At 39.3% G+C, this 24,158-nt stretch overlaps 2 protein-coding genes across 8 annotated transcripts in view; one reads left to right on the top strand and one right to left on the bottom strand.

Moving 5' to 3' along the window:
- Positions 1-11,540, bottom strand: part of RMND1 (required for meiotic nuclear division 1 homolog) — a 29,714-nt gene extending 18,174 nt beyond the window's left edge. The window contains exons 1-6 of one of the 7 annotated variants that reach the window (XM_067466005.1): positions 11,299-11,446; positions 9,054-9,207; positions 8,426-8,540; positions 5,089-5,600; positions 1,510-1,618; positions 100-175 (exon numbers count right to left, since the gene is read on the bottom strand). In XM_067466005.1, the coding sequence (XP_067322106.1) occupies positions 100-175; positions 1,510-1,618; positions 5,089-5,586 (683 nt within the window). In that variant the 5' untranslated portion in view covers positions 5,587-5,600; positions 8,426-8,540; positions 9,054-9,207; positions 11,299-11,446. The other 6 variants (XM_067466010.1, XM_067466004.1, XM_060753567.2 and 3 more) reach the window with 6 other exon arrangements.
- Positions 11,541-11,639: 99 nt separating this feature from the next.
- Positions 11,640-22,195, top strand: ARMT1 (acidic residue methyltransferase 1). Its single transcript, XM_060753570.2, has 5 exons — positions 11,640-11,735; positions 15,509-15,614; positions 17,043-17,278; positions 18,443-18,608; positions 20,227-22,195. Exons 1-5 carry the CDS (start codon positions 11,662-11,664, stop codon positions 20,980-20,982), a joined length of 1,338 nt encoding a protein of 445 aa, XP_060609553.2. The 5' UTR covers positions 11,640-11,661; the 3' UTR covers positions 20,983-22,195.
- The last annotated feature ends 1,963 nt before the right edge of the window (positions 22,196-24,158 follow it).

Genomic DNA, 24,158 nt, shown 5'->3' with positions numbered 1-24,158 from the left:
GATAGAATATTTAAACCTATTATTTCCATTTTTTTTCTTTTTTAAAAAGCGGGGTGGGGTGGGGGGGGGCATTCACCTGCACCTTACTGATTTACTTACCTGAAGAAAAAAATCACACCAGGATCATATTCTTTCATTGAATTTTCTGTCCCAATTACCAAAACATTTGCTGCATCTAATGGATAAAACAGATGTAATGTCTCAAAATATGATTCAGCAAAAGTCTTCAACATCTTTAGCCTGATATTATGACATTTACATCTAAGTAACTATCCATCTGCTGGAACTGTGTTTGACTGTATATGATAACTTATTTCTTATTATTTTTTACTGTATTTATACCCTGTCCTTTTCATCCCGAAGGGGAGTCAGAGTGGCTTAACAACTCAATTCCAGGTTGAATTGAATTGAAACATGCCATCTAATAAAATAGATGTATACATTAAAACATATATTGAATTAAGAATTTTAGCTTCTACAACCCATGTGGGTAATAACGTATATCATAGAATCATCAAGTTGGAAAAGACCTCGTGGGCCATCCAGTCCAACCCCCTGCCAAGAAGCAGGAAAGTTGCATTCAAAACACCCCCGACAGATGACCATCCAGCCTCTGTGTAAAAGCTTCCAAAGAAGGAGCCTCCACCACACTCTGGGGCAGAGTTCCATTGCTGAACAGCTCTCACAGTTAGGAAGTACTTCCTAATGTTCAGGTGGAATCTGCTTTCCTTTAGCCATTGTTCTGCGTCCTAGTCTCCAGGGCAGCAGAAAATAAGCTTGTTCCTTCCTCCCTATGACTTCCTCTCACATATTTATATATGACTATCATGTTTCCTCTCAGCCTTCTCTTCTGCAGGCGAAACATGCCCAGCTCTTCAAGCTGCTCCTCACAGGGCTTGTTCTCCAGACCCTTGATCATTTTAGTCACCCTCCTTACCACTTTCTAAATTCTTATTACAATTTGAATTATCTAAAGTTCATCTAAAAGCAATCCTAGCTTCGCAAGTAATTCATCCTGTTCAACCTCCTTGTTATGTTTATCCAGAAATCCACATCCCACTACAGTCACTGTACATATCTTTGGATTCTGCACCCACAGATTCAAACACTCATGGCTTGAAATATTTTTTTAAAAAATAAATCCAAAAAGCAGCCCTGATTTTGCCATTTGATATAAGGGACATAGATTTAGTAGGACACTGCATTATAATGAGACTTAAATTAGAGTGGGGAGGCCCTTGTAACAAAACCCTAGCAGATACTGTACTTTATTATGGGTCACTCAGAAAAGGTAAAAACAAACCCCCTCTGAAGTCATTCTAACACCCCCCCCCCCAACCTCCCCCTCCCCCCAAACAATAAGAGTTAATAACGTGAGTGCACAAAACTACAGAGGTATGGGATGGATTTTGTTAGGTTTTGAGCAGTCCATTATCATCAAGTACTTTGATTCTTACACTCAAAATACAAATCGTTTTCAACAGAAGCGGGAGTGGGGAAGTGATTTACCTCTGGGTAATGTTGTTATTTCAACATATCCACGTGATGCCAGGTCAAGGCCCAAGTTACCAAGATGATATTCATCTGCTGTTGCAAAGGCTGTGCACTGCATCAGATCCTGTGCCAAAAGAACAAAGTTTAGTTTTTTTCAAAACCAATCAAGCGCTGTGTTTAAAGGACATGTATTAGGCTTGAAGTGTTCTATGAGCTCTGGCATCAAAATGTTAACCGTCATACCACAAGCAAATTCATACTAGCATTTTGGAAATGGTGGTTAAAAATCTAGACAATAAAATAGTTACACTTCATACATTATACACGGCATCTTTTTAAATCAAAGAATTAAAAGCCAACCTCCAACATTTCACCAACAACACTGGAGTGAAATTAGCTAGAAAATATTACAACATGCCTCCTAACTACCTCTCTTCCCTCCTTTTAAAAAAGGACAAAGATCCTCTGGAAGCTTCCTGAAATGAGGAAAAACATACTAGTTTGTCCTGATGGATAGATTAACTGGATATCAGAAACAATACACCCTTAAGTGTCACCTGATGAGGAACATGAACGGGCGAATACCACTGCATTCATATTCTGCTTGTGGACCTCTCATGGCCACATACCTGGTCACTGTATGAACAGAATGTTTGTCCAGATAGGTCTCTGGTCTGATCTAACAGGACTCTTTATTTTCTCAGTTCTTGTGGGTTTTTTTCGGGCTATATGGCCATGTTCTAGAGGCATTTCTCCTGACGTTTCGCCTGCATCTATGGCAAGCTTCCTCAGAGGTGAGGTCTGCTGGAGCTGGGAAAAAAGGGGTTTATATATCTGTGGAATGACCAGGGTGAGACAAAGGGCTTTTGTAAGTTGGGCTAGGTGTGAATCTTTTCAATTGACCACCTTGATTAGCATACAATGGGCTGACTGTGCCTGGAGCAAACTCTTCTTGAAAGGTGATTAGATGTCCCTGCCTGTTTTTCTCTCTGCTGTTTTAATTTTAGAATTTTTTAATACTGGTAGCCAGATTTTGTTCATTTTCATGGTTTCTTCCTTTCTGTTGAAATTGTCCACATGTTTGTGGATTTCAATGGCTTCTCTGTGTAGTCTGACATGGTGGTTGTGAGAGTGGTCCAGCATTTTTGTGTTCTCAAATAAAATGCTGTGTCCAGGTTGGTTCATCAGGTGCTCTGCTATGGCTGATTTTTCTGGTTGGAGTAGTCTGCAGTGCCTTTCATGTTCCTGGATTCTTGTCTGGGCACTGCGTTTGGTGGTCCCTATGTAGACTTGTCCACAGCTGCATAGTATACGGTAGACCCCTGCAGAGGTGAGAGGATCCCTCTTGTCCTTTGCTGAACGTAGCATTTGTTGGATTTTCTTGGTGGGTTTGTAGATTTTTTGTATGTTGTGTTTCCTCATCAGCTTCCTTATGCGGTCAGTGGTTCCCTTGATGTATGGCAGGAACACTTTTCCTCTGGGTGGATCTTCATCTTGACTCTCGTGGCTTGTTCTTGGTCTTGCAGCTCTTCTGATGTCTGAGGTGGAATATCCATTGGCCTGTAGAGCCCAATTGAGGTGGGTCAGTTCATCTTGGAGGAGGTGGGGTTCACAGATTCTTTTTGCACGGTCTGCCAAGGCTTTGATGGTGCTTCTTTTTTTGACTTGGATGATGGTTGGAGTTTTTATGTAGATATCTATCTGTGTGTGTGGGTTTTCTGTAAACGGTGTGACCCAATTGTTGATCTGGTTTGCGGATGACTAGGACATCTAGAAAAGGCAGTCTTCCTTCCTTTTCTTTTTCCATAGTGAACTGGATGTTAGGGTGGATGCTGTTAAGATGGTCCAGGAACCTGTTGAGTTCTTCTTCTCCATGGCTCCAAATGGTGAAAGTGTCACCCACATATCTGAACCATATAGTGGGCTTTTTGGTTGCTGTTTCAAGAGCTTGTTTTTCAAATTGTTCCATGTAGAAGTTAGCTATGACTGGGCTGAGAGGGCTCCCCATAGCTACTCCATCTTTCTGTTCGTAGAATTCATTGTCCCACTGAAAGTAGTTGGTGGTGAGGCAATGGTGAAACAGCGCCGTGATGTCTTCTGGGAACCTCTGGTTGATGAGTGCCATGGTGTCTGCAATTGGGACCATGGTAAATAGAGACACCACATCGAAGGTGATCAGTTTGTCATTTGTATTTAGCTTGAGATTGCTGATTTTTTCAATGAAGTGGGCTGAGTCCTTGATGTAGTGTGTTGTGAGCCCAATGTGGCTTTGTAACTGTGCAGCAAGAAATTTGGCTAAGTCATATGTGGGGGACCCAATAGCACTCACGGTTGGTCTGAGTGGGGTGGAGTCCTTATGGATTTTGGGGAGTCCATAAAGCCTTTATTTTCTTCCTAAACTGCAGGCCCAAGTGAATTTAGTGGGGTTACTTCCAAGCAAATATGCTTAAGGTTGGGCTACTAGTAAATGGTTTGGATACTACAGGACATAGCTGCTTCTCAAGTTTTATCCTTTAAATCCTCTTCCTTCCTTCAAAAAGCAATATTCAGGAGACTCAGTTTATATGCTATATATATATGCACTTTGAAAGTTAGCCTTGCTTTATATAGTCTACTAGCCATCCCCTGCCACACGTAGCTGTGGCCCAGCTTGTATATATGTGTTTTGTGTGTGTACATATGTGGTTTTGCGCCTGCGGTGTAATGTAATTTTTGTTTTTTGGCTTTTTAAGCCTCTTTCCCTGTTTTTCAGTATGATGGTCACACATTGGCCTGATAGGTGTATTGTGTCCAAATTTGGTGTCAATTGAGTTATGTTAATCCCACAAATGAACATTACATTTGTATTTATATAGATTAATTAGCAGTCTTAGAATTTATGGTTTCACTGAGATTTCAGATTAATATTTTGTTTTCCAGTGTAAATGTAAAACTTTACTCTTTGCAAAAATCACAGGTTTGCCAAATCACAGGTCAGGAGTAGTCAGTGAGCTGTATATATTTTTTTTATTTGCTTTTCTTCTCGTTACTTTGAGATAATGTTTAAGTGCATTTTTCAGGAGTAGTGGTGCTCATAACTTCATGCAAATTCTAAAAGGAGTCTGTGCCCCCCCCCCCCCGCCAGCTTCAGAATGCCATTGCGTTAACCTGAGCACTTCTGTACCAGCAGGTGGAGCTATGCAATAAAGAAAAGGGCTAATTTTTTACTCAAATATTATGTCCGAGTGTGATATCTGGCACAAGATTTTTCCATGTGGCAGCTTTTACTGAAAAGGCTTTATGCCTTCATCCATTCTGAAACTTTGTCCTGTATTTTTTTAACTGGAAAAAAATCCAATAACAATAGAAAATGGTATCTGCAGGAACCATTTTCATCCCAAAAAGTTATTTAAAGCATTACTTTTTGCAGAAGGTGGTTTGCTTTTCAGTGACATGGAAACTTGAAGCATACTGTATTCTACAAAACGACAATTCATGAAAAGCCCTCACTTGTCGCAATGTAACTTGATTATAAACAGCACCTGGGTGAATGCAACATTCGTTACATTATTTGAAAAGTCTGCCCTATGTAACAATTGTGAAAAAAAAGTTTACCTCAGTTTCAGATGGTAGTGGTAGGTTAGCTCTAGATGGCTGCTTAGTCCGGGATGCCTTTGGTGGCCTTTTCACCGACACAGTACCTTGACTTGGCATAACTGCACTTGTTGATAAAACTGAGTAACATCTATTTGGTACAGCACTAGGTTTTCTTAAAAAATTGGAATTGTGCATGTAATTTGTTTTAAACTTGGACTGTTCTCTGAATGGAAAACAAGTATCCATAGCCAAATAATTCACAGTCTCTGCTGCAGTAGTAATATTATATTGTGGTCTCCACCTCCAACAAGTCTTAGCAGGTACACAAACACCAGATAAACAAGAAGCAGCTGCCTTTGGAATGCACTGAGAAATGTATCTCATTTCAGAGAGAGGGTTGCTGGATATCCCTTGAAAAATGTTGCTTGAAGTGAGATACCCATTTTTGTGAAAATGTTGACAACGTCTTACTGTATGCGGAGATTTTGTGAGGAATCTCAGTAATTTAGTTGCCATCTTTTCAGTGTGACCTGGATGAGAGAGTTATAGAATATCACATTTCTGAAAAAGAAGATATTTTAGCATTTTACAAAAGCAAATATCAACACTGCAATTTTCTACAAATCAATCTCATTAATTGCTATAATTTATTTTAGCTTCAAAGGAAGCAGAAGATACTAAAACAACAGGTGCATTTCACACAACATGGCAATGGTAATTCCTCAAAATGAGGCTTAAGTCCCGAACATTTTACAGATTGTCGAAGGCTTTCATGGCCGGAATCACTCAGTTCTTGTGGGTTTTTTCGGGCTATATGGCCATGTTCTAGAGGCATTTCTCCTGACGTTTCGCCTGCATCTATGGCAAGCATCTTCAGAGGTCTGCTGGAGCTGGGAAAAAAGGGGTTTATATATCTGTGGAATGACCAGGGTGAGACAAAAGGCTTTTGTAAGTTGGGCTAGGTGTGAATCTTTTCAACTGACCACCTTGATTAGCATACAATGGGCTGACAGTGCCTGGAGCAAACTCTTCTTGAAAGGTGATTAGATGTCCCTGCCTGTTTTTCTCTCTGCTGTTTTAATTTTAGAGTTTTTTACTACTGGTAGCCAGATTTTGTTCATTTTCATGGTTTCTTCCTTTCTGTTGAAATTGTCCACATGTTTGTGGATTTCAATGGCTTCTCTGTGTAGTCTGACATGGTGGTTGTGAGAGTGGTCCAGCATTTTTGTGTTCTCAAATAAAATGCTGTGTCCAGGTTGGTTCATCAAAATCTGGCTACCAGTATTAAAAAACTCTAAAATTAAAACAGCAGAGAGAAAAACAGGCAGGGACATCTAATCACCTTTCAAGAAGAGTTTGCTCCAGGCACTGTCAGCCCATTGTATGCTAATCAAGGTGGTCAGTTGAAAAGATTCACACCTAGCCCAACTTACAAAAGCCTTTTGTCTCACCCTGGTCATTCCACAGATATATAAACCCCTTTTTTCCCAGCTCCAGCAGACCTCTGAAGATGCTTGCCATAGATGCAGGCGAAACGTCAGGAGAAATGCCTCTAGAACATGGCCATATAGCCCGAAAAAACCCACAAGAACTGAGGATTTTACAGATTTGTAAACTTCTAGAAGAGAACAGTGTCTTTCCTTACAACAGAATGACTTTAATCCTCCAAAGGCTAGTGGTTGAAACTTTTGGACAGACATCTAGATACTGTCTTCAAATAAGCTATGAGTTACCTAATGAGTTCATCAAGGCCACTACAGCAAATAGTGAACTAGGCATACCTAAAGTTCATCCAATGGCCTTAAATGTTGGCTGTGAGGTTAAGCTGGATAAATGTATGCCTTAAGAGGTGAATTGATTGCCACATGATTTCTGAAGAAAAAAATTACAAATGGAGAAGTTGCAGTCCTGAACTAGGCTGGACCTTTTTGGGAAGGAAATAAAGAAGCTTGCTATGAGGTAAGAGAGAAATTAAATTTTAAGGAGATAATTGTAGGAAGTGCTTAGGTAATAATCACAGGAGAAGTTTGCTCTAAAGATATTCTCTATGATAGATTGAAAAGATATTCCCTTTTTTATTTAGCTATACATGCAAGATAGATATGTTATGACACTGCCAGCACAATGGTTTTAAACTATGTTCTGAATTTTTAGACACCTGCCATGTGCATTTTTGAGAGACAAAAAAGAGGTTGGAACAAAAATTGGGGTAATTCTTGCTCCACACAATGCAAACGATCACGACAAAAATACTCATACCATTTTGTGATTGGAACATGGAGGAGAAAAGCTGGTGTGGGCATCCAGAAAAAAAACTCCTCCCCTGCTCAGAGGTGGGAGGACAGCAAGCACATGTTTACTTAATCCTGTCTAGAAAGGATTAAGCAGGGATACTGCTGTCATGAAAGGAAAGGATGAAAAGAATCTGTGCAGACATCCACGTAATTCATCATAGGACAACTGGAAAGAAACTTTGGAACTTGTCCTCACATCAACATACTTTACAAGATAATCCTTGAAACAAATACAGAAGCATGGGAAATATTTATATCGTGTGTCAAGAGAAATCCTTGACATCACTTGAAAGCATATATTAGCCTACTGCTCTTAGAGGGAGTGTTAGTGTTGTCAGAATGAATCGCAAGCAATAGTCTTTTCATTTTTGTGATGGGGAAGTAATGAAGATACACTTGAAAGTTTTGCCAAAGTAGCAATGCCATTCTTATTATTAAGTTGGCGCCTAGAGGCGTAGAGGGTTAAACCACTGTATGGCTAAACTTGCTAACTGAAAGGTTGGTGGTTTGAATCTGGGGAGCAGGATTCAAGCAGGACTGTTAGGCCTAGCTTCTGACAACCTAGCAGTTCAAAAACATGCAATGTGAGTAGTTCAATAGGTACTGCTCCGGATGGAAAATAACGGTGCTCCGTGTAGTCTTGCTGGACACATGGCCTCGGAGGTGTCTATGGACAATGCCAGGTCTTTGGATTAGGAATGGAGACGAGCACCACACCCCAGAGCTAGACACGACTAGACTTAATGTCAGGGGAAACCTTTACCTTTACCTACTATGAATAATGCTTTCTAGTTTTTACAAAAGAAATGAAAGGATGGCAGATCCATTCAAGGAAGAAAATCAAATCTACAATTTTAGAAAATGAAGTGGAAGGTGCATTTGGAGCACTTGGGAGAAAGAACCCGTCAAAAACAGTTGGTGTATCAATGGAATGACTTCAAGCTATAGACCGGATTCTGCTCTTTGTCTAAGTAAAATGTAACAAACATGAAAAACAAAAACCTACAAACTGGAAATGCTCAATATAAATTTCAACCCCTCCCCCCCGGAAAGATTTATACCTTTTGATAAGGTGTCTTAAAACATTGTAGTCAATTAAGATGATCTGGAGGGTTATTAGTAGAGGCAGAAGTCACTTCCCTCTCAGGCCATGTGGACTCTGAGAATCAAAGAGTCCTAAAATCCAGATAATAAAAATTCAATTCAATTCGTAACAAAACAAATCTTCTGTAAGATATAGGGTGCTTCAGTTTCTTCAATTGCCACTTTAACCCATCATCTGCTTCTCATTAACTGGCAAAAATTAAAATACTACATTTATTAGAGTTCACAACTTATGGCTCCACTTCTAATATCTAAAACATTACGATGTAAATTCAATTAATAAATGATAAATCCTGTTCAAACACCAGTACTATATTTGAAAAGTCAAGCAGGATGATAAATTAAATCCATACAATACCTCCTCCACAATCATCTTTTATAAGTCAGAAATTACAGGTGACTGTAATTCAAGATCTACTCAATATGAGAACAACAAAAAAAAAGAAAATCTAATTTATCATGATTAGAATCCATTCTTTTCACTCAGGTTGAAAAAGAGTAGAGTTATACTGGATCAGAATGATTGCTGGTGATTTGCATAACTTTAAAGTAGATGGCAATGAAATAGTTAATGATTTTCCGTACCTTGCTCAGTAATTAATCAGAATGGAAACTGCCATCAAGAAATCTGGCAAAGGTTAGAACATGGAAGGGCAGCTATAAAGGACTGATCCAAATGTCCATGCCATTATATTTCCAATTGTTATGTGTGACTGTGAAAGCTGGGCAGTGAAGAAATCTGATAAGAAGAAAATAAACCCCTTTGATTTGTGCTGCTGAAGGAGAGTTCTTCGACTGCCAAAAAGACATATAGTAAAGGTTAAAGTTTCCCCTTGACATTAAGTCTAGTTTTGTTGGACTCTGGGTGGTGGTACTCATCTCAATTTCTAAGCTGAAGAGCTGGTGTTGTCCGTAGATGCCTCCAAGTTCACGTGGCTGGCATGACTGCCAGAAGCTGGGGCTAATGACGGGAGCTCACCCTGTCTCACAGACTCGAACCACTGACCTTCTGGTCAGCAAATTCTGCAGCTTAGTGGTTTAACCAGCTGTGCTACCACAGCCCCCCAAAAGACATATAATTGAATTATAAAACAAATCAAACTTGAATTCTCCCTAAATGTCAAGATAAGTAAACTCAGACTGTTATACTTTGGCCACATCTTGAGAAGACATGGCTCTTTGGAAAATATAAGCATGCCTGCTAAAGTAGAATTATTATTGCTATATCATCATCATCACAATTATTAAAACGAATAATGGTTTTAACAGTTTATTTTAAACAGTGCTTTATTAATTTTATTTTAGTGTTTATAATCTTTATGCTTTAAATAGTTGATAGATAGATAAATAGATAGATAGTATTATTTGCTGCTATGAGTCTCTGGCTCCATCTACACTGCTCTATAATGATGTTTAACTGCACTGAAATGCATTATGTGGCAGTGTAGATTCATATAAACCAGTACAATGCAATTACATTGCAACCTGAAACTGCATTATATGGCAGTGTAGTGGTGTCCTCTGTTAAGGGAGAAAAAAACGGCATATACATAACAATAATAATATTGGGTTGCTGAGTTTTCTGGGCTGTATGGCCATGTTCCAGAAGAATTCTCTCCGGACATTTCGCTCACATCTATGGCAGGCATCATCAGAGATTGTGAGGTCTGCTGGAAACTGGACAAGTGAGGTTTATATATCTGTGAAATGTCCAGGGTGAGAGAACGAACTTCAGGCAAGTGTGAATGTTGCAAATGACCACATTGATTAACACTTAATGGTCTTGCAGCTTGAAAACCTGGCTTGTTGCTGCTGGGAGGATTATTTGTTGGGAGAAGTTAGCTGGCCCTGATTGATTCTTCTCTGGAATTCCAGGCAGCAACCAGCCAAGCTTTCAAGCTGCAAGGCCATTCAATGTTAATCAAGGTGTATTGTCGAAGGCTTTCATGGCCGGAATTACTGGGTTGTTGTAGGTTTTCTGGGCTATATGGCCATGTTCTAGAGGCATTTTCTCCTGACGTTTCGCCTGCATCTATGGCAAGCATCCTCAGAGGTAGTGAGGTCTGTGGGAAGTAGGAAGATGGGTTTATATATCTGTGTTAAGACCAGGGTGGGACAAAGGACAAAAACAGACAAAAGTCCTTTGTCCCACCCTGGTATTTCCACAGATATATAAACCCATCTTCCTACTTCCAACAGACCTCACTACCTCTGAGGATGCTTGCCATAGATGCAGGTGAAACGTCAGGAGAAAATGCTTCTTAATCAAGGTGGTCAATTGAAACAGCCACACTTGCCTCAAGCAGACAAGAGTTCTTTCTCCCACCCTGGACATTATTCCATAGACATACAAACCTCACTTGCCCAGTTTCCCATAGACCTCACAACCTCTGGGGATGCCTATAATAGATGTGGGCAGAACGTCAGGAGAGAATGCTTCTGCAACATGGTCATACAGCCCGAGAAACTCACAGCATCGCAGTGATTCTGGCCATGAAAGCCTTCGATAACACAATTAATAATATTCTACTTTTCTCTCAGGACAGAGACATAATGCGGCTCATAACCATAAAGTTAATAAATATATATAAACATGAACACAGAATTAAATGTCACAGTTATTGCAGCTATTCAGTCAGAAGGTCTCAGGGCTAGAGGAAGAAACAACAGGGAAGCCAGGGCCCTGAGACTGCAGGACCTGAGGAGGAATTAGGGAGGTTTCCTATCTCTGGTGTCGAAAAAACTTGACACAAAACAAAGCCAGCCTCTGCTTCCCAAGGGTTAAACCAATTGATTTCAGAGCAAGATTATAGGCTGAGCCTTTACCAACCTGGCCTAGAAAGAGGGAGGAAGGAAGCAAGCCTACTCCTGGAGACAGGAGGTCACTGGGCCCGTCTCCAGAGCCTCAAGGGCTCCCTTTTCCCCTCCGGAGTGGACCCAGTGAAGTCATATTCTGCGCCTCAGCCCCCTCTAGCCCCGCCCACCTCGCCTGAGTGACAGCCACCGATGCCTCTCTCCTCCTCCCCGACTGCTTCGCTTTGACCCTCACCGGAGAGAATCCTCGGCCTCCTCGCCTCCGGATTGGTTCGTTCCTGAGCGCCGGCCCAGCCGCTCAGCCAATGGGAACGGGCCTCCCTGAGAAATGGCGCGACTCCGCCGGGTGTGCGCTCGCGCGCATGCGTGACGGGCGAGGATGACGTCACAACGGTTGAAAATGGCGGCGCAGGCGTCCTCGCTGCCGGCTTCGCTCGCGGGCAAGTATAAGGGGTGCGTCCCGTTCCTCTGAGGTTGGGGAAAGGTTAAATAGGCCTAGGCAAACTTAGGCCTTCCAGGTGTTTTGGACTTCAACTCCCACCAGCCCTAACAGCCTCAGGCCCTTTCCTTTTCTCCCTCAGCCGCTTAAGCGGCTGAGGGAGAAAAGGAAAGGGCCTGAGGCTGTTAGGAATGGTGGGAGTTGAAGTCCAGAACACCTAGAAGGCCCAAGTTTGCCCAGGCCTGATCCGGATTATATGTGCCGTGCAAGTTGACACCACTTAAGTGAAGACTCTGGCCTATGGAGTCGTGGGAGTTGTAATTATAGTAAGCCTTTACCCATTTCTGCCTCACCAGACTCCAGCTCCCAGCACTCACTAGCATTGAATCATGGCGGTTAAAGTGAGGTCAGACTGCATTCACTCGCCATGTAGATGCAGAAACCCCTTCCTTCCCTGTCGCCCGGCTTCTTCTACATCTCAGCCTGAGTGCCATACTGATTTTGCTACATTTCTGTTTTGCACAGGAAGACTGAGTGATTAAGAGGAGGGGGTTCAACACCTCTCAAGATCTTTAATGCTGTTCTTTATCGCAGGGCTCCCCTATGATTCCATAAGCAGTGACTCTTTGCTTTGATCTCTGTGAATAATAGTAATAATAATGACATTCTTTTCAAAAGGGAAGACCACATTCCAGGGTTTCTCCATTTCAGTGTTAGGGTTTTGCTCAGTTCCTTCTTTTTTTATCATGTTGGAAGTGACTTGAGAAACTGCAAGTTGTTTCTGGTGTGAGAGAATTGGCTGTCTGCAGAAATGTTGCCCATGGGATGCCCGGATGTGTTACCATCCTGTAGGAGGCTTCTCTCATTTCCCTGTATGGGAAGCTCATTCCATCTCCCGGATTAGAATGACCGACCTTCAGGTTAGCAGTTCAGCAGTGACAAGGGTTTAACCCACTGTGCCATTGCAGGTACTAGCCCCTTCTTAAGTTATAAGCACAATCCCAGTACTTTTGTTCAGAATCCAATTTGCCTGTGTTCAGTGATGCTTGTTGGTCTGTGCCTTTAAGTGGTTTTCAACCTGCGGCCACTATAAGGTAAATCTGTAGGAGGGTTTTCTTGGCAAGATTGGTTCAGAAGAGGTTATGAGAGAGAGTGACTTGCCCAAGGTCACCTAGCAGGTTTCCATGGCAAGGAAGCAGAGATTTGAACCCAGGCCTCCAGAGTCCTAACCCAATCCTCAAACCACTACACTTGAGACCATGAACAACTCCTTTTCTCCTTGCATCCTTCAGCTGCAATCATTCCTTCAACAGATTTTGCCCTCAGCACCCTGAGCCAGAAAGTGCTTAGGGGTGAGTTGTGCTTCCAAAAAGGAGGAGGAAGTAGAAAGAGGCCTATTGCTAAGGATTGGCTTTGTTTGTGTTGTGAAATAATGTAAGAAAGATGGAGGGCAGTGTTCTGCAGTGTCAGTTAAAACGCCACTTCCTGATATGCCCATTTTAGGAAGTACCTAAATTATTGCTCACAGAACAACTTAAAAATCAAGTACAGGAAATTGTTGCCAAATATCGCTGCCTATTCTTTAAGGCAAGATGAATGAACGAGACTTTATTTCTATCCCACCCTATCTCCCCAGTGGAGACTCGGCTGGCTTACAACATATAGAGAGGCAAACATTCAATGCTATTTAAAAATACAAAATAACACATACCAAAAGATAAAATTCAATTTACATTTATCCAAGCAACAAATGGACAATTGAACATAGACCAACAAATTCACATTATAACCATTTAATATTTAACAGATTTTAATAAGATTTTTCAAAAGATTAAATTAAAAGCATTTAAAAGCCAAATCTATATTCCAGTTCTTGTCCATTTATGCAAAGGCCCTTTCTCTTGTTCCCACCAGCCATACTTGAGATGGGGGCGAGAACAAGACCCCATCTGCTGACCATAGCACCCAGGTGGCCTCATAAAGGGAGATGCGATTGGCCAGGTAATCTGGACTAGAGCCTTTTAGGGTTTTAAAGGTCATAAGCAGCACTTTGAATTTCGCCCAGTAGCAAACTGGGTGTCATTGCAGCTGTCTTAGCATGGGGGTGATTCTCTCTCTGTATGGAGCCCCCGTTAGTAGTCTGGCTGCAGATCTGCTGACGCTTTCGAGTGCTCTTCAAAGCTAACCCCATGTAGAGCGCGTTGTAGTAATCCATGTGAGATGTGACTAAGGTATGGACTACCGTGACCAGATCTGGCATCTCAAGGTACGATGCAGGTGGTGCACAAGTTTTAACTGTGCAAAAGCAATCCTGGTCACAGCTGACACCTGGGCCTCCAGAGTTAGCAATGAATTCAAGATCACCCCCAAGCTGCAGACCTGTGTCTTCAAGGGTAGTGTTCCCCATCCATCACAGGTTGTATTCCTATAGCTTGATCGATCTTTTGGCTGACCAAGATGTAATGTGTTCCCCTCTGAATTGCTTGGAGCTAGATTTGCAGGAGCCCAATATGACACAGGACTGATGCAATAACCAGAAAGTTGAATGTATGAATCACATCTTATTGTCCTATAAGCAGGCTCGACAACATATTAATCCACCGAGAAAATTAACCTGGTAGATAGGCCCAATTCTATGTAAAGTTTTTGTTAGGAGATAATCTCCTTCGCGTGACTTTGGCACAGCCATGCCATTTGCTTGCAAAGGGTGGCATTTCATTACCATTCATGGCACATATTGGAAATCTTTAAACAGGCAGTTCCAAAGTTACATACAACCTTTCCCTATGCTATTCAAAGCTAATACACACACACACACACACACACACACATATATATGGCTGGAGTTACACTTTAAAAATGTACCTTTTCCGACTTGCATACAAATTCAACTTAAGGAAAAACCTACAGAACCTATCTCTCTCCATGAACCAACCCGAACCCTCCAATCTTCGGGCGAAGTCCTCCTTTCGCCCTTACCAGTCTCCCAGACTCGCCTTGTGGGTACAAGGAAGAGAGCCTTCTCCTCTGTGGCCCCCCGACTCTGGAATTCATTGCCCAGAGAGATCAGGAAAGCCCCTACCTTGGAACCCTTTAAAAAGAGTCTCAAACCTGGCTTTGCTGTTGCGCTTTCGGAGAGTAACCACATAATTTTATGCTACTGCTCCCCCAATGTTCTTGTCCCAGGAGTCCCCCCCCCCCCATGTACGAAGGTTTGCTTATTTTCCTATCTCTCTATGAGTTCTCCCTTACAATTAGTTCAGCCCCCTTATCTCACCTGGAGTTTTAAAATCATTTTATATACCCTCTGTCATTTTGTTATTATGTTTAGTTCCTATGTTCTGTGTATATTGTTTTATATGCTTTGATGTTTTATTTTAATGTTATGTTGTTTATTTTATTGCAATTTGTATTGTTATATTGTAATTCTTGTTCGGGCTTGGCCTCATGTAAGCCGCTCCGAGTCCCCATTTATTATTATTATTATTATTATTATTATTATTATTATTATTATTATTATCTTGGGGATGGCCTGTACTTTGTAAACACAATCAATTGCAACCTACATTTTTCCTGTAAAAATGCAAGAAAAAAATCAGTGCAAAACATTTTCTACCTTTTTCTTCATTTTGGGGGAGGAGCAAACAAGGCTGGTTTAGTTCTCATCACAAACCATGATTTATCTTGCTGCAACACACAATGAAAAATTCTATTTTTTCTAGATTTGGCAGGTAACCCTTCTGACCATTTGTGAAACCTATTATTTACAATAATGTTTCCTTTATAGATCCTTCGCGTACGTTACAATAACAGACAGGCTGCCTCTTATCCTGACAAAAGTTATTGATACTCTACATAGACACAAACATGAATTCTTTGAAGAATTTGGAGAAGTAAGAAATTTATATTTTTCATTCTTTTTAATGTAAGGACATTTTGCTGTTTTATTGAATTTTATTTGTCCTTTTTTCTCTTCATCTTCCCTGGAGTTCTTCACTCTCCAGGTTTGTTATATCAGACTTGAATGCTTCTTTCCTTTTAGTATCAGTTGGCTATCTTTGGGATTTATTCTTTGCCCTTCACTGTAGTATAGGCTAATTTATTTATTTTCTGTATGACAAGCCAATTTTTATCTTTTCATTTTGTTGTTGTTTTCTTCTCAGATGTCAGCTCTCAGATTTTATAATCTTTAGTGGGATCAGACAAATAAGTCCTTTCTTTCTTTCTTTCTTTCTCTCTTTCTTTCTTTCTTTCTTTCTTTCTTTCCTCTGAGTGTTGTTCACTATTTAGATTATTAAAGCACTGAGTAAAGATTCTTGTGTCTTGTTTTTCTCAAACATTCTGTTTTAATTTACAAATTGACATACTGTTTCCTACTCGGAAAGTCCTTCACAATAATCAGAGGTTGCTATTTTATTCTCGGTGGCCCATTTATCAGCCAAACTGGCAAGCACTAGACCCACTGAAGTTCTGTATTTGAAATAACTAGAGTCACCTCAGCTAGAGTAGGAAAACACACAGAAAAAATACCTATATTTTTACCTGAGAGAACTTCTCTCTTGGAATGTCTCTAGGTCATGCAGTATGACTTTATAGTCAACTTTCTCCAGGAAATTTCTAGAAAGAACATTTTAGTCAAATATATAAAGTCAGTGTCACAAATGCGGAGGGCTGACTGTACTAAGCCCAGCAACAAAATGCTTCTGTTTGATGGCTCCAGATAGCTCCAAACATGAAACTTGCAGTCCTGTTTGTGTCTCCCAACATAAAGTGGAATGTGTTTCAGGAGTAAGGAAGGGATAACTAGGATATTCCCTCCCTCCCCCCAGCCTTTCTGCAACCACGTTATTTATTGCTAGGTTGTTGCCAGCATCGAGTCTGAATACTTTACCACTATATAATTGGGAGTGTGCAGTGCTTGAAGATAGGAAAGGCATTCTCACAATTATTTCCCCCCTCCGCCATAAAATAATGTCTCAGATGCACAGACACCCATAGTGAAGAATGACATATATGCATTAGGTATAATTTCTGTTTCACACAATGTCATCAACAGATTTCTTGGGATAATTTTGTGTCTTTAAGAAAAAACTATGTTGTTAAGCTTAGGGACAATGTTGACATTCTTTATGTGTCATTGTTAATAAAATGGAGGTCTAGTTCTATGTGCAATCTGAAACAAAATTGGATTCTAGGGAATTGAAATTTTCCATCTGTTTGGATGAATGTTAAGTACATTAAATTTGATTTCTTCTTTAAGAAAGAAGATCATGAATGCACACACATTGAACTGAAGACATTATCTTCCTGTCTCATTCCAGAAAGGTCTTGAAGCAGAAAAGCATGCTATCTCTTGTCTTTCAAAGCTACGGAATGAACTGCAGACAGACAAGCCATTGACTATCTTGAAAGATAATGGTCCTGACACTACACTGTGGAACCAGTATTTAGAATATCATAAAAAATTATCAAATGAACCACCAAGTTGGTTTCAATCTCCTTGGTTATATACAGAATGTTATATGTATCGACGAATTCATGAAGCACTTGCTCTGAGGTGAGTACATTTACTTGTTGGATGGACTGGCTGAGAATGAACATTCAAGCAATTAGAACTGAGTGGCATGTGTCCTTAAGTTCCTTTTCTTCACTACTGCTTTAGTTTAGTTCTATACAATAGCAGAATATCAGATGGAACATATGAAAGCTGAGAGACAAACACATTTTTGTTCCTCCCATTTTGCTCTCTTTTTCTCTTTTTGGCTTTCTTCTTGGTAAAACTAAACCAGTTTCTTACAGCTCATGTGTTCCTTATAGCTCCATTTCTTAACAAACAGATAGGTCAGGAGTGATTATTGTCAGCTTTGGTTGATACACCAACTGCGCCTCTTCCTAGAATTGAAGGACGTTAACCTCAAGGTTGGACTTCTGCAATGTGCTTTACATTGAGCTACCTTTGTGCTAAGTTTGGAAACTCCAATTAGTTCAAACCACGGCAGCCAGATTGGAACATCCAAGAGTGAACATACAAAAGTCATTCCACTGGTTGCCAATTAGTTTCCAGGCAAAGTATGAAGTGTTGGTTTTGACCTTTAAAGCTCTACATTGTTTGGTCCAGGTTACCTAAAGGATTGCCTTCTCCTGTACAATCCACTCCAGACACGTTGGTCCTTTGGAGTGCAGCTACTCCAACCAGCCGGATCCCGACTGGCAACCGTCACCCAGAGGACCTTTTCATTGGCCACCCCAAAACTCTGGAACGACCTGCCGGAACAGCTCCGACAGCTAAATGAGCTGTTGGAATTTGAAACATTTCTGAAGACCCATGTCTTTCGGCAGGCCTATCCAGTCAATTTAAACTTGTGAATTTTAAATGTACATTGTATTAGTAATGGTCTTTTAACATTTGTTCTATGTTTCTTAAATATATGTTTGTGGTTCTTTGTATTATTTATGTATTTTAACTATGTTGTGCCCTACCTCAAGCCATGGGGAAAGGCAGGGTAAGAAATAAAATGTATTACTACTACTAGTACTAGTACTACTAAGTAAGTTCAATATATAATTATGTTCTGAATAAATGTGCTTTTAATATCAAACAAGATAATGTATGCCAAACTGAGTTATATATAATTCATTTTATGTTATTAAAATAACAGGTGCTGTTTTCAACTTTTACTGATATCAAAAATTATGTGGTCTTCTTCTTCCTTTGCTTTAGTCCACCAATCTGTGATTATGATGTCTTCAAAGAAGAAAAGGAGCGTGCTTTCTTTGACTCTCAGGAAGCTATTATTATTTTAAGTACTTATGTTCAACAACTGTTGAAGAACATACAGAATCTAAATGAAAAAATGCTGAAAGAAGAATTACTTAAACTAATTCAGGTAAATTAGTACTTTTAAAAATACATAGTCTGTTGTTGATATCCTTACTACAAACTATTTTAACTTTACAGTTTGTAAAAATGATTTTATATAAATCAACAGTGAAAATGTTGAAAAACTACCTTGACCATCAGAATACATTTAAATCAGTTAATGTCTTGGAAATGTTTTAGCTTAACTGTTTTCAGCAATGATAAAAACAATGTTTGAAAAAGCAAACCAAATCTACATAATTTTACTAAGTGCTCTGAATACTTAGGAGCCATGAGAAATGCCGTCAGCATGACCTACACTAGAATGACTAAATAAATAATTATCTGCTACTTATTCTCAACTACCATATATACTTGCTAGAAATTGATCTCATGTATAAATTGAGGGCAGGTTTTGGGACCAAAGTTGTGACTGTTGCCACCATTTTCCTACCCAGGCATTCAAATATGCCTTTCAGTATTTAATTTGGAGAAAGGTATTGTTCCCTATTTTTTAAGTAAAAGTTAAGGAATTGTACTCTTAAAAACACACATACAAGCAGTCTCCAAGTTACGGACATGATAGGTTTTGTATATTTGTTCTTAAGTTGAATTTGTTTGTAAGTCAGAACAAGTCCATTTTTTAAGTGTAACACCTCAGCCATTTATAAAATAACTTTGGATGGCATATGGAAGAGTGGACACCCCTGGGGTGTTTGCTTTGCTGCCTGTGCCCTGTTCAGAAGATTTCACTTCACTTTCTGTCCCTGTGAGAATTGGATTTTGAAAAAATTGGCTTGTGGAAACAGTGATTGGTGATAAAGCTTAAGTGGAGACCCCTTTTCCCATGTTAACTCTTCCAAGAGTGAATTACCCTTCCTAGGGATAGATTTCTTTCCCTTCCTTTTGTCTCACCCCTGTTCTTAACTGTGAATTGTTTGTAAGTCAGATGTTTGTAATTTGGGGATTACCTGTATTTTATAAAAACCACCCCCTTATTTGAGTAGGGTATCAAAAGAAAACAGTAATTAACCGAAGCATCAACCCTCTCTATTCCCTCAGCACTCCTTTGAGGAGAAGCCCCAAATTGCTACCACCGCTGCAGCCATTTTCCCAGCCAGATATTCAAAAACGCCAGCAGCAGCGGGATGGAGAGAATAGCAAAGGTCATAGCTTGTTTTAGCTTCTCTTGTTTTAAGCACTCACCTTTTGCTACTCTACTCAAGAGAAGGAATTGTCCATTTTCTGATCCGAGTTAAGGAACAGTACCTTCATTGACCTGTGGATAAATTAACCCAGAGAGGGTTTTTTGTGGTGGGGAAGAGGGTGATTAATGTTTTGACTAAAAGACTTACACATAAATATATATGGAAGTATTGCTACATTGTTCCTTCATGAAATAACATGGACTTTTTTTGTTTGTAGTGTTTTAATTACTAGCAATGTTGTTACCAAGAAGCTGAGATCTAACTATGACTAGCTTCTGTTTAAGAATTTGGATGGTTGGAGCTTGAAATTATCAGTCAGATCATAAGCCTGATAATTACGTTTTTAAGGCAGGTTATTGAACTGGTGTTTGATTTATAAAACAGTAAGATTGCTTTCCTCACAGAAAATAACCAGCATTTTTATTTCCTTTTCTTTAGATATCATTATGGGGCAATAAGTGTGACTTGTCAATTTCTGGTGGGGCAGATAATTCTCAGAAGGCTAATCCATTACAGTCCGTGGAAGAGTTAAAATCTTTTATCTTGGTGGATCACATGGAAAAAGTGTGGTCATTGCTTATAAATATGAAGAGGAAAAATACACAGACTACTAGGCTTGATATAATCCTGGATAATGCTGGCTTTGAGCTTATTGCTGACCTTGTAGTGGCTGACTTTTTAATATCCTCAGAATTAGCTAATGAAATTCATTTTCATGGAAAAAGTATGCCATGGTATGTGTCGGATACTACAAAACGTGACATGAATTGGGCAATTAAACAAATGCAGTCAGCTAATCACAAGTGGATGTCTCGGTGTGGAGTCTCCTGGGAGGGTTATATGAAAAAAGGAAGTTGGATTTATCATGATCATTTGTTCTGGACTTTGCCTCATGAATTTTCTAATATGGCTCAAGTTGCTCCTGACTTGTACACTGAGTTACAGAAGTCAGATTTCATTATTTTCAAAGGGGATTTGAACTATAGGAAATTAATAGGTGACCGAAAATGGGAATTCACTGTGCCGTTCCATCAAGCTTTGAACAATTTTCACCCTGCTCCTCTCTGCAGCTTCAGAACGCTAAAGTGCGATATTCAGGTTGGGTTGAAACCAGGGCAGGGTGAACAGCTGACAAACACTGAACCTGAATGGATGATCATCGGGAAATATGGAATAATTCAGTTTGATGCTTGATGAGCAGGATATGCATGCTAGCACTGGCCAAATGCTATTGGTGGCTAAAAGGTGGAAGACCACTTGCTTTAAGTGTGCATGTTCTCTTCAAAAATGTTCTCTTATGGGTCTTCAAAAATGAATGTGCAATTATGACACTTTATTTTCTGCTATTTATCTGAAAATAAGAAATATGATAAAATTAAATTATTTTAAAATATTTTTATGTGACAGAAGAGACATCAGACAACAAGAGCCGTCTTAATAATTTATGTGCATCTGGCAATTGTTTGTTTTAACATATTCCTGGCTAACAATTGTGCTAGTACATAACTATTACTTCAGCCTTTCTGCAACAGAAGTCTTATTTTACAGTGGCTTGAAGTGAAATTGTTGGTAAACTTTTTTATCTTAAATAAATTGACTGAAATGGTGTATATAAAAAGGCTTTGAATAATTTATCTGGCATGGGAGCTTTATACATTGTTCCCTAGTTCTTGAAAGAAGCCTGGGTGATAATAGAGCATCCTTTCCTTTCTAAATCATGCTAGGCATTGCCAAAGAACCCAGAACTCAAGGCAAATTACAATCAAAAGCAGAACATTTTCTTTAATGACTAATCTGTGGGATATATCTTTTCATTGCTGTCCATACTGAGAAGCATTCCCTACAATGCCTGTTAAAATGTTGTCTAGTTGCATACTGAATGCTGTTATATGATCAATCAACAAACCTTTATATCTTGTGGATAACTTCAATTTAGTTTAATAAATTGAAAAAGCACCTTGATCATTACCCAACATTATGTTTAATGACCACTATTTTAGAAACGTGGGTCAAATCAAGTCAACTTTATTTATACCCCATCCTATCTTCCCTTGGGGACTCGGGGTGGGTATGCACAATTTTTCTAGATTTTTCTAAACCTGATTTAGAAAAAAAATGGTTATGCTTCGCTATAATTGGTTAATTCATTTCCTGGACAAACCTGCATTCATCTGCCTCTTACTATTTATGCAGAAGACTTTAAAAATATTTTCTCCATCTAATTTAAAGAAGGACTAAAAATCACTGAGATTCAGTGTTATGTGAATGTAAATAAATTTACATTTATTCAGCTATTTTGTTTTAATGTATATTGTAAACCATTTTAACTCCCATATTTGAAGAAGGCAGAATAAAATTTGAATAAATTTGCTAAGATTTTTAGAGTAATAAATACATTCAGATCCTTTTCAGATGTTTAAATGCTTTTCTTAGTGAATATGTTTCCCTGCCATTTGAGTGGCTTAATTCTAGTTGTTACATTCCTATTGGAAACTGCATTTTCTTACTTTGATTATAACCAATATTATAACCAAGCTTTGAAGATGACATTGAGCAAACTTGTGTAGATAATAGGTCTCATGCTGGTTAGTTGAAAACAGAAACACATATTACTAATGGTTAACTAGTAGATAAGATCATGCAAGTTTAGTGATTATTCATTTAACCCTAAAAAGAGTTTTTGGAATACAGACTGTGAGTCTCAAGAAGTGTTTCTAATATGATGAGATCTAAATGTTTCTGTATCATACAGCCCATTCAGAAGAACACTTCATTTACAATTTACATTTACAATTACCTCTTACCCTGTTGTTTGAATGCATTAATTAAATCAATTAATTAATTATATCCAAACCAAGAACAGCAGCTAAGTGCTGTTAAATCAATGCTGCATGGCAAGCTCCAAGAGCAGGATCGAATGTGATTAGAGTTGTATTTATCACCATGCCACCAGTCTCCATGGCACCTATGGACTGGCAAAAACTAAACAAAAAGTTGTATTTGCTAAAGAACTTGAGAGTCAGAATGTTGACTGTGAGAGATACAACACATCCCAAAACCATTTTTATTTCATTTCTGCTTTATAGTGACCCAAAAGAAAATCTATCATGGGATTTCCTTGGTAGAATTTATTCAGTTGGGGGCAAAATGCCCCCTCTAAGACTGAGAGAGAATGACATGTCCAATGTCTTCCAATGGTTTTCCATACTGAGGGGGATTCAAGTCCTGTTTTCCGAAGCCCCATCTACACTGCCATATAATGTAGTTAGAAAGTCAGTGTTCTGGTCCAACACTTTTTTCGTAGGAAGTCAAAACTAGCACAGCTTGAAGCTTTGTGTTAGAATTCTCTATGTATACAAAAAATGAAACACTATCAAATATAATGTAACACTGAATGTAATTATCTTGTTTCCTTAGTCTCCATTTTCAAGATATTACAATATTTTTCCCATATAATACAAAAATATTATGATTTTAAAATTTTCAACATTTAATTTTTTAAAGAATTTTATAAACAAAATTCACTGATGTTATGAGTAAAATGCTACTTTGTAATAAATCTTGCGGACTTTAATATTTAATTGTCAGCAGAAACTTTTCTTATCTGCCTGTAACATCCTTTCCAAAGCTCTGGATATTATCACAGACAAGTCAAAGTAGTCCATATGAGGAACAAAGGCTTTTTTCCATCCTTCTCCCTGTTTTTTATTAATAGAAAAGATAGTTTCCCTTTTGGAAAACAAATAAGCATACTTTAAAAAGCCAACAGAAAAATGTCTCAGAAGGTCATGAAAATCCCACACTCCCACTACCAATAATGTTTAAAGAAATGAATTGTGGGCTTTGATGGAAGCTGGCCCAAGCAGAAATCTCAAATTGTTTTCTGAGTTTCTGCAAGAAGATTCAAGGCTTATCTAAGATTTTAACTAAAGCATCCTGGATTACACAAACCATTATAGACTTTTATGTGATGAAATATGATCTGAGTTGTAACCATAAGTGGAAAAAAGCTGAATTCTTCACCGGTTGGCTCTTAAGATACCTGGTTTTGATATGCACATCAAATAAGATGAGATATAAATCAGTGATGTTTTGTGTGTGTGTGTGTCAGGAGAGACTTGAGAAACTACAAATAGCTTCTGGTGTGAAAGAATTGGCCATCTGCAAGGGCGTTGCCCAGGGGACTCCCGGATGTTTGATGTTCCTGTGGGAGGCTTCTCTCATGTACCTGCATGGGAAGCTGGAGCTGGCAGACGGGAGCCTATTCCGCTCCCCAGATTCGAACCGCCAACCTTTCAGTCAGCAGTCCTGCCGGCACAAGAGTTTAACCCATTATGCCACCGGGGGCTCCTAAATCAATTATGAAGACT

Source organism: Anolis sagrei, chromosome 1, assembly GCF_037176765.1.
Source record: "Anolis sagrei isolate rAnoSag1 chromosome 1, rAnoSag1.mat, whole genome shotgun sequence".
NCBI classification, from domain to species: Eukaryota; Metazoa; Chordata; class Lepidosauria; order Squamata; family Dactyloidae; genus Anolis; species Anolis sagrei.
Note: the sequence above shows the minus strand (reverse complement) of the source record. Positions and strands in the feature narration are given on the sequence as shown.